This window comes from Pundamilia nyererei, unplaced genomic scaffold, assembly GCF_000239375.1.
Source record: "Pundamilia nyererei isolate P.nyererei 1_Seehausen unplaced genomic scaffold, PunNye1.0 scaffold00002, whole genome shotgun sequence".
In the NCBI taxonomy this organism is placed as follows: Eukaryota; Metazoa; Chordata; class Actinopteri; order Cichliformes; family Cichlidae; genus Pundamilia; species Pundamilia nyererei.
In genome coordinates, this window is record NW_005187403.1 from 173,236 (window position 1) to 182,269 (window position 9,034).

General features: G+C 40.0%; 1 protein-coding gene across 6 annotated transcripts in view; it reads right to left on the minus strand.

Moving 5' to 3' along the window:
- Positions 1 to 92: 92 nt before the first annotated feature.
- rasgrf2a (Ras protein-specific guanine nucleotide-releasing factor 2a) overlaps positions 93 to 9,034 on the minus strand; it is a 48,634-nt gene continuing 39,692 nt past the window's right edge. For all 6 annotated transcript variants that reach the window (XM_005720008.1, XM_005720009.1, XM_005720007.1 and 3 more), the window contains 8 exons: positions 3,852 to 3,964; positions 2,839 to 2,899; positions 2,712 to 2,741; positions 2,394 to 2,497; positions 1,751 to 1,835; positions 995 to 1,192; positions 832 to 911; positions 93 to 753 (listed from right to left, as the gene is read on the minus strand). In XM_005720008.1, coding sequence (XP_005720065.1) covers positions 615 to 753; positions 832 to 911; positions 995 to 1,192; positions 1,751 to 1,835; positions 2,394 to 2,497; positions 2,712 to 2,741; positions 2,839 to 2,899; positions 3,852 to 3,964 — 810 coding nt within the window. In that variant the 3' untranslated portion in view covers positions 93 to 614. The remainder of the gene's footprint in view (positions 754 to 831; positions 912 to 994; positions 1,193 to 1,750; positions 1,836 to 2,393; positions 2,498 to 2,711; positions 2,742 to 2,838; positions 2,900 to 3,851; positions 3,965 to 9,034) is intronic.

Sequence of the window (9,034 nt, forward strand, 5' to 3'; positions counted from 1 at the left end):
TAGAGTGTGTGTGTGTGTGTGTGTGTGTGTGTGTGTGTGTGTGTGTGTGTGTGTGTGTGTGTGTGTGTGTGTGTGTGTGTGTGTGTGTGAGGGGGGTGGGGGGTTGACTCGCTGTCCTGGTAAGAGACTTGTTAGTCTCTAACCAATAACCTGAAATTACTCCCTGCTACATGCTTGTATTTTGAAGGAAATATCTGAAACAAGCTCATTAAAAAAGATGCACAGAGTACAGGCCTTTTTGAGAGCCAGTACAATAGTATTGTTTAGGCCTCCAGCAGTAGTAAAGGTAGATATTCAGTGCAAGTATTAAATTATTTAAGCCAAAATTCTGGAAACCGTGACTTTAGGTATTGTAGTATCATATCACAAAGATGGACAAAAACAGGGGTTGTGTGCATAGATGTTCAATGTCTAAATAGATCATCATAATCAAGTCCTAGATGACCGTTAGTCAGTATTCAATACAGTATGGCATATGTGCCTCAAACGGATTTAAGCAGCTCAATAACTGACATCCAGATTCAAATTTTATGTTTTTTATGTATGGTTTTTTCCCCCTGCTATATAGACCATTAAGGCACAGTGAATTGTGAGATTTGTGCCAAATTCCAGTTTTAGGAAAGTGTAATCCTTACCATCCTCATCTTAGAGAAGTTAACAAGGCCCTCCTCTGTAAAGTTGGGTGTCCCCTCCTCAATGCAGGCCAGGTCAGTGAGGTACATGCCCAGGTAAGGGACACATGGAGGATTACAGCTGTGCAGACAAAGCAGAAATATACAGTGTTTATGAACTGATTTGAGACATTTTCCTCTGCTCACTGGCTATATTTACTTTTTCAATGTCTCTCTGAGGTTCTTGAACCGTCCCTCTGATGACACAATCTTCTGAAGTCTGTCCCTCAGTCCCTTTGTCTGAAAATAATGAAAAAAAGAGTAATTTTTTCAGTACACAGATGTGGTATTATTTTCAGCAGCTCTCTGAAAGGAGAATCAACCTGTTTGCAGACTTTTGCCCAGGTCTTTTTAAGCCTGTAGATGGCACTGCCTTCAAGTGCAGCAATGATCTCCAGTACTCCGTTGTAGTTATTGAGGCAGCGACAGATGTCAGCCACTGCCAGCCACTTCTCAATGGAGCTGGCTCTGGAGGCCACATCAGTATGGGTCATTATCTGAGACGCTACCAGGTTGCTCATCTGTGAAGCAAGGTATAGAGAGATGAGAGATGTTTCCAATAATCTGTCTGCCTTCAGTGATGTGCCAAATTATGTCACTGATATTAGTGGGCAAAAGAATACACCACCAATCTAATGTGGATAATCATATATATTTAGTTTGATTGTGAAAGCTTTATTCTTTATAGACTGAAATTTTTAGGAAAGACAGCTATTAAATGCAGCTCGTCCTTTGATTCTTCAGCAGTGAGAATCCAGTATTTAAAATGTAGAAATATACTTTAATTAAAGGCACTGCTCTTACTTGTATTTTTCCATTTCCACTTTTTGATTACTGAATGTTTTTGTATTATTAAGTCTGTTAAATCCTCTTTTTCAGTTCTGTCTCCCTCTAGCTTACAGAGGGATGTCATGTGTACTGGATTCTAAGTAGTGGTCACTGGCCACTTTTTAAGAAACTGTCTGGCTTTTGCCCCTGACTGAACAAGAGAGACAACTGTTGTACCACAGACTTTTTATAAAACTCCCTATAAGCCCCACCACTACATCACTGCTCAGGATAAAAAGTCACCGTCTTACATCATTAAAGTGCTGGGTGGTCTTCATGATGTATGGAGTCCTTTCCGTTTTATCCAGCTTCATAAAGCCCTGACCTAGGAACTCCCTGCAGGACAGAAAATATCCAAAATCATAGGTTACACATACTGTATGTCCACATGTCATAATCTGTTCCCTACAGTCTCTGAGCTTTACTCCACCAAATCTATGGGAAGTTATCTTTGAGTCAAATACTATATTTCTTTAAGTGTAATTTTGTTTTATGCTTATCATATTAATCAAGGATATTGTTAGTTCAGGTAGACCATAAAATCAAACAGCCTGGATCCCAGCAGATCAGCTGATATCACTGGCAGCCTACATCAACTAGATGTAGGCTGCCAATGATATCAGCTATTCTGCTGGGATCCAGGCTTATAGTCCTCTACACATCTAATTTAAGGTGTTTTAGCAGGCCAATAAATCCTAGTTAAATTACTGTATAATTTGTTAACTTGCTAACTTACTATAAACTGGGCAGCTGTATTCTTAAGGCACGTTGAGATACCCAACTAGACTCAATATAGGCAAATACGCTGTACAAAGACATTTTAAAGAGATGATCATATTAAATAACTCCAGGGTGATGCAAGGAGAGCTTGAATGTCTTGTATAACATACTTACTCATAAGGAATGCTCCTGAACACAATATGATCCAGCAAGGTGATCTGTTCTGCTAGTTCTATGGCTGAGAGTGACTCAAAACACTCTGATTTAGGACTCTCTGCCTTGAAAACACAGACAAACAAACTGCATGTGTAAAAAACAGTACTAAACTGCAAAGCTCTTCATGGGACTACAGTACCATACAAACACAAATTAAGTCCACATATAAGGAAACGACCTGTGGATATTTGAGGAGGGAGGTAACATAGTTCTCCTCAATACAGAGTAACCACAGCGGCTATTTTTCACAAGGCAAGGACATGACATTATTCTTACCACAATGAAGTGTAGAAGCGGGCAGCTCTTCTGTGTCATTCATGAGATAAAGAATTTCGACAAACAAGTTATAAACTTGTCAGGAAAATCTTTAATGAAACCCGTTCTGCTAAATGACAGTACTGACCATTTGTAATATGTCCTCCATCCCGAGCTGAGCATCGTCTTGTTCTTCTTGAGAAAGTGCACTGAAAACCAAAAATGGCATAGCATTACATACATGCAGTACCAGTCATATGAAAGCTGTTCTGCATTTGTACTCATGAACATTATGTAAACCTCTACAACACTTTGTGTTGCAATGAAAATAACTCAACTAAACATTAAAAATCATGATCTAAAATTTGCATGAATTTTTGAAAAAGTAATTCATCCATAGTTACGTGACAACAACAAGGGTCTTCACTAACTAATGGGTGACAGCACAGTAGCTACGCCTATCTTTCAGATAAAGTTTATTTTATTGAAAGGGACCTGCAAAAGCAGGGTCATGAGGCTAACAACACAGGGAGCTGAATTAGCAGTATCAGTTCTTTTTATATGTAATCTGCTGTTTACCTACTTCACCCTAGAGGCAATTGCTATAAATGTGACTTTGTCTGCATAAATTCTAGTGTTAAAATGCCTAGGTTAACGGCACTCAAAACCCTGTTTAACTCACTCATCCTAGATTTACACTTGTATGACTTAAACTGATTGGACTGACAGGTGCACAGACACAGGCAGCTGTTCTGGATAGACCATCACAAGACATTTGTGCTTCAGTTTTGACGATTGAAATTCTTGTCTTGGATAAGTCTTTTACTAATTACAGATATTTACTAATTGCACTTTGTCTGCACATTGCCCCCTTACAGTTTATCAATAACAGCTATAACCAAACCCACTAGAATGTGCTATCTTAGCACTCCAGCTTCTTTTCCGAATATGGGAACTTTTACTACAGAAAAAGCAAGATAGGGTCTTAAACACTTACACTGAAGTTTCCACCTGCAAACTAATGGGTGACAACATGTTAACTAAGTCTATTTTGCATGCACAGTCTATGGCTTCACCTTGCCTATTGCAGAAAAAAAAATTCTAGGACAGTGTGTAGATAAAAAGAAGTACACAATGATATTTACAGCAATCCCTTTGTACCTTAATATGTTTGTTGTAGCTTTCCTCTCTTGCGGCAGCAGATCTGGATCTCGCAACACCTCTTCTAGTAGACTGATCACCCCTACCTTCAGCTCACTGTTCATTTCAAAGTCCTGATTGAAACAACACATGCATATATATTTATAGGGAAGCTTAGACTTGAAGTTAAGATTAGAGTAGTGGGCACTCACAGAAAGATTCATTTCAGTGGTTTATTGTGTATTTAACATCTAATTAAGCTTGCACTCATATATGACAGTGGGAAGGGGAAAGGGTGAGGTTGTACGTGAAGGGAACAGAGGTGATGAGAGGTGTTGGATAGGTATGGTGTTAAGAAGAGAAATACAGGGGAACAAATAGTAACCAGAATTTGCCAAGGAGATGGAAATGACTTTAGTGAGCATGTGCTTTAAGATAGGGAGGAACATGGGGTGAAGCATAAGAATGGAGGAAAGTGAACACAGCTGGACTACATCTTACACAGAAGGTGGAATCTGAAAGGCTGAAAAATGCAAGGACATAGTCTTTGTGGAATATGATGTTTGCAGATGACATTGTGATCTATAGTGAGAGCAGGAAGCAGGTGAAGAGATGCAGGTCTGCGAGACAGACACATCCAGATTTTGTATTTTCAAGACGGAACAAACCCTATTAGCAGTTCACTATGATGTGAACCAGTGGGGGGACTGAAAACCTATCTACACCTTTACCTTAGCAAAAATTTGATGTATTTGTGCCCGATTCCATCCTCCAGTTACTCCAGTTCTCATTCATTACTGACATTATCCTATCATACCTCAAATTCTCATGTCTTGAAATAAATTGCCCCAAGACCATTAATAAAGGCGTCTGTGTTCAAAGATGACAGCACCTCCAGTCGCACAGCTCTCGCTGTAAGACGCCTTTCACACTTAACCTAAGAAGGCCCAAAGCAATCCTCTCTAATCTGAGTAAATGGAGATTCATCTGGAAAGATCATCAGCTGACGTCCCATTGCTGCTTGAAGTCTATATTTAGCTAAAATCCTCCTTATATTGTAGCAGTAGTTGCACCTGGAAACAAAAAGCTTTGCTGAAACTGAGAAAGCATGTGATAATGTCCACTCTGCCATGTTTTTGGATGTACATGTTGAAGCACAAGGTCAGAAATGTGAAGATCCCAAGCCAATAAAACCTGATGCCTTGCCTCCTCTGGTATAGCTGCTCTACTAAGCCTAACCCAACTCTCAAAATGCCATCCATAAGCTTGAAAATAAGCCTACTGAGGTGACTGCTCTTCTTCATATTTCACCTTTCTGCAAACCACTGATCTCATCTGAATATTTCTTCTTCTGAATTAGCAAATAGCAACTAACTCTGAAGCCTTGCCTCAAGCCAGGCAATCTGACCTAGGCTAGATTCAAAGCTGTTTTTAGCTGTCTCCTTCCTAAGCTCCAAATGAACCTAATTAACCATGCAACCCTCCCCCGGATCAATCTAGAAAGAAAATTAAATGATGAAATCCAAAAGTGTGTCCAAATATTAATTTACATCACTGCCTTGACTCCTTTCTAAACACCTTGTCCATACTCGCAGCTAAATCAGCTGTACATGTCCAAGGGCATGTGAGGAATGCTAGTTTGTTTCAGTGGAATTACACTGAGCAGAAGCAGAAGCAACATCTCCAAAGTTATAAGATTTAAAGGACCTCTCAGTATTATAATGTACAAGCTGTCATCCATCTAGATTGTCCATGCTTGTGCAAGAGTGGGTGGCAACATGTCATCCCAGCCCAGATGTTAGTAGATACCATAACACAACATAACAGGTCCCGAAAACTTAAATGGGTCATAGAGAGGACTTACAGTGGATAATATCCTTCTCCTTGTGAGAGGTTTGCTCTTAAATGTTATTTAAACACTCAATGCTCTCTCTACTGGCAAGTTTTCACTGTCCAAATCCAAGTCCTTGACCTTTGATCTCTCCTGCTGAGGTATGGTAGCAAGCATAACTCGTCTGTTACTAATCTGTTGCTTGTTGGTGAACTTACAGTGGGGCAAAAAAGTATTTAGTCAGCCACCGATTGTGCAAGTTCCCCCACTTAAAATGATGACAGAGGTCAGTAATTTGCACCAGAGGTACACTTCAACTGTGAGAGACAGAATGTGAAAAAAAAATCCCTGAATTCACATGGTAGGATTTGTAAAGAATTTATTCGTAAATCAGGGTGGAAAATAAGTATTTGGTCACCTCAAACAAGGAAAATCTCTGGCTCTCACAGACCTGTAACGTCTTCTGTAAGAAGCTTTTCTGTCCCCCACTCGTTACCTGTATGAATGGCACCTGTTTGAACTCATCATCTGTATAAAAGACACCTGTCCACAGCCTCAAACAGTCAGACTCCAAACTCCGCCATGGCCAAGACCAAAGAGCTTTCGAAGGACACCAGGAAAAGTATTGTAGACCTGCACCAGACTGGGAAGAGTGAATCTACAATAGGCAAGCAGGTGTGAAAAAATCAACGGTGGGAGCAATCATCAGAAAATGGAAGACATACAAGACCACTGATAATCTCCCTCGATCTGGGGCTCCACGCAAGATCTCATCCCGTGGGGTCAAAATGATCATGAGAACGGTGAGCAAAGATCCCAAAACCACAAGGGGGGACCTGGTGAATGACCTGCAGAGAGCTGGGACCAAAGTAACAAAGGTCACCCTCAGTAACACACTACAACAGCAGGGAATCAAATCCCGCAGTGCCAGACGTGTTCCGCTGCTGAAGCCAGTGCATGTCCAGGCCCGTCTGAAGTTTGCCAGAGAGCACATGGATGATACAGCAGAGGATTGGGAGAATGTCATGTGGTCAGATGAAACTAAAGTAGAACTATTTAGTATAAACTCAACTCGTCGTGTTTGGAGGAAGACGAATACTGAGTTGCATCCCAAGAACACCATACCTACTGTGAAGCATGGGGGTGGAAACATCATGCTATGGGGCTGTTTTTCTGCCAAGGGGACAGGACGACTGATCCGTGTTAAGGACAGAATGAATGGGGCCATGTATGGTGAGATTTTAAGCCAAAACCTCCTTCCATCAGTGAGAACTTTGAAGATGAAACGAGGCTGGGTCTTCCAACATGACAATGATCCAAAACACACCGCCCGGGCAACAAAGGAGTGACTCCGTAAGAAGCATTTGAAAGTCCTGGAGTGGCCTAGCCAGTCTCCAGACCTCAACCCCATAGAAAATCTGTGGCGGGAGTTGAAAGTCCGTGTTGCTCGGCGACAGCCCCAAAACATCACTGCTCTCGAGAAGATCTGCATGGAGGAATGGGCCAAAATACCAGCTACTGTGTGTGCAAACCTGGTAAAGACCTATAGTAAACGTTTGACCTCTGTTATTGCCAACAAAGGTTATGTTACAAAGTATTGAGTTGTATTTTTGTTATTGACCAAATACTTATTTTCCACCCTGATTAAGAATAAATTCTTTACAAATCCTACCATGTGGATTCATGGATTTTTTTTTTCACATTCTGTCTCTCACAGTTGAAGTGTACCTCTGGTGCAAATTACTGACCTCTGTCATCATTTTAGGTGGGGGAACTTGCACAATCGGTGGCTGACTAAATACTTTTTTGCCCCACTGTACCTACTAATTAGACACATCATAACTCTAACATGCACTTTTGAAAACTTTACCAATGGTTTTTAATTTTTCTGTGTTCGTTTGTTTTTAAATTTCCCAGCATCTTTTACATCCCATTGGGGTACATTGCCATGATAACACAGAATGCAGGCCTAACTTCCTCTAGAGCAGGTTAGAGTCCAAAAAAGAAATGAAATTATGATCCATTAATTCTCTGTCTCACCATTCTTTGAAGATTCCTTAGACCTTACTGGATGGTTAGCATGAGGCTCTAAAGTACATTTCTCAAAAATAAATAAATAAATAAATGAGAACACTTGATCATTATAGTATAACACAAAGCCAACTTCAGGGGTAATAACCTTTCCAGTTATGAAGCATAAGTCAATGTGAATCAATTTCACCCGCTTTGAAAATGATAGTGACCGCAGATGTCCTGGAAATGCAACAACAAAACAAACCCAAAAGTACTTGTCACTTTTCAGGCTCCTTTTTATCTGTTAAAGCTGCAATTTGCAGATAAGTGTTAACAATTAAGACCATGTTTTTAGGAAGAAGTAGCAGTTTTACACTGTTTACAATGTCGTTATAGTAAGTTAGATGTGGCAAAGCATCATAAAAAATTAATAAAACTGTCTAGAAATTTACATCAAAACTATAAGGCCAGCAGTAGTAGCGTGTAAAAAGCCACAAACTGAACTGACTTTTGTAGGATGATATTTAAAAAAAATTAAAGGTCATGGCCACATAACACTTAACCTAGGACCAACCAACAGAAGTTTACTTTCCAAGCTAAATATTCAGTTGCAAAAATAGCATCTTATATAATGTAAAATGAAAATTATAATCTTTTCGCTACCCTGGGGAAGATGCTGACCTTTTTCCATGCTTCCTGGGTGGGAGACAAGACATGAAGAGCAAAAAGTACCTCCATGAGGGAAAAAAGTGACGGGAGAAAAGAAACAATCAAAACAAACACAACAACAAACTCTTTCAGGTGGGCTGAGCAATGGTCCAGTTAGCCAGCTCTAGGTTTCTTACATGGCTGACTTTTTTATTGTCAGCTATATACACACAAGGCAGCAGCACAGTATTATTCTTGGTTAGATGCTCAGCATGAAGTTCCTCCTCCCACTTTGGGTTGAAAAGTAGCTTCTACAGACAACATTGTTTTAAAAACTTCTTCATGGAGATGACAAGAGCCATGAAGGCAACATTTATCTTCAGTATAATTGCTACCAATTTCTACTACCTTAGCTTTATAGAGAACACCTAAAGTCAAGCTCTTCATTCTGTTAATGTGGTAAAATCTTTCTGTCGTGATGGGTCCAAAATGCTTGATGATTCAATGGCAACAGATCTACCGTGTCACTTCTCTCTGTAGTGGCAATAAAACGTCTTTATTCAGCAGGTCTCTTCCTCCAAAGAAGCTTTAATAGAATGGACGAAACTGACTAATACCACTTTCACCCCTCACAAATGAAGCAAAAGTGGTTTATTGCACCATGCACTAGGGCTTGCTGTTATATGTTATAGCATATATATATATATATATA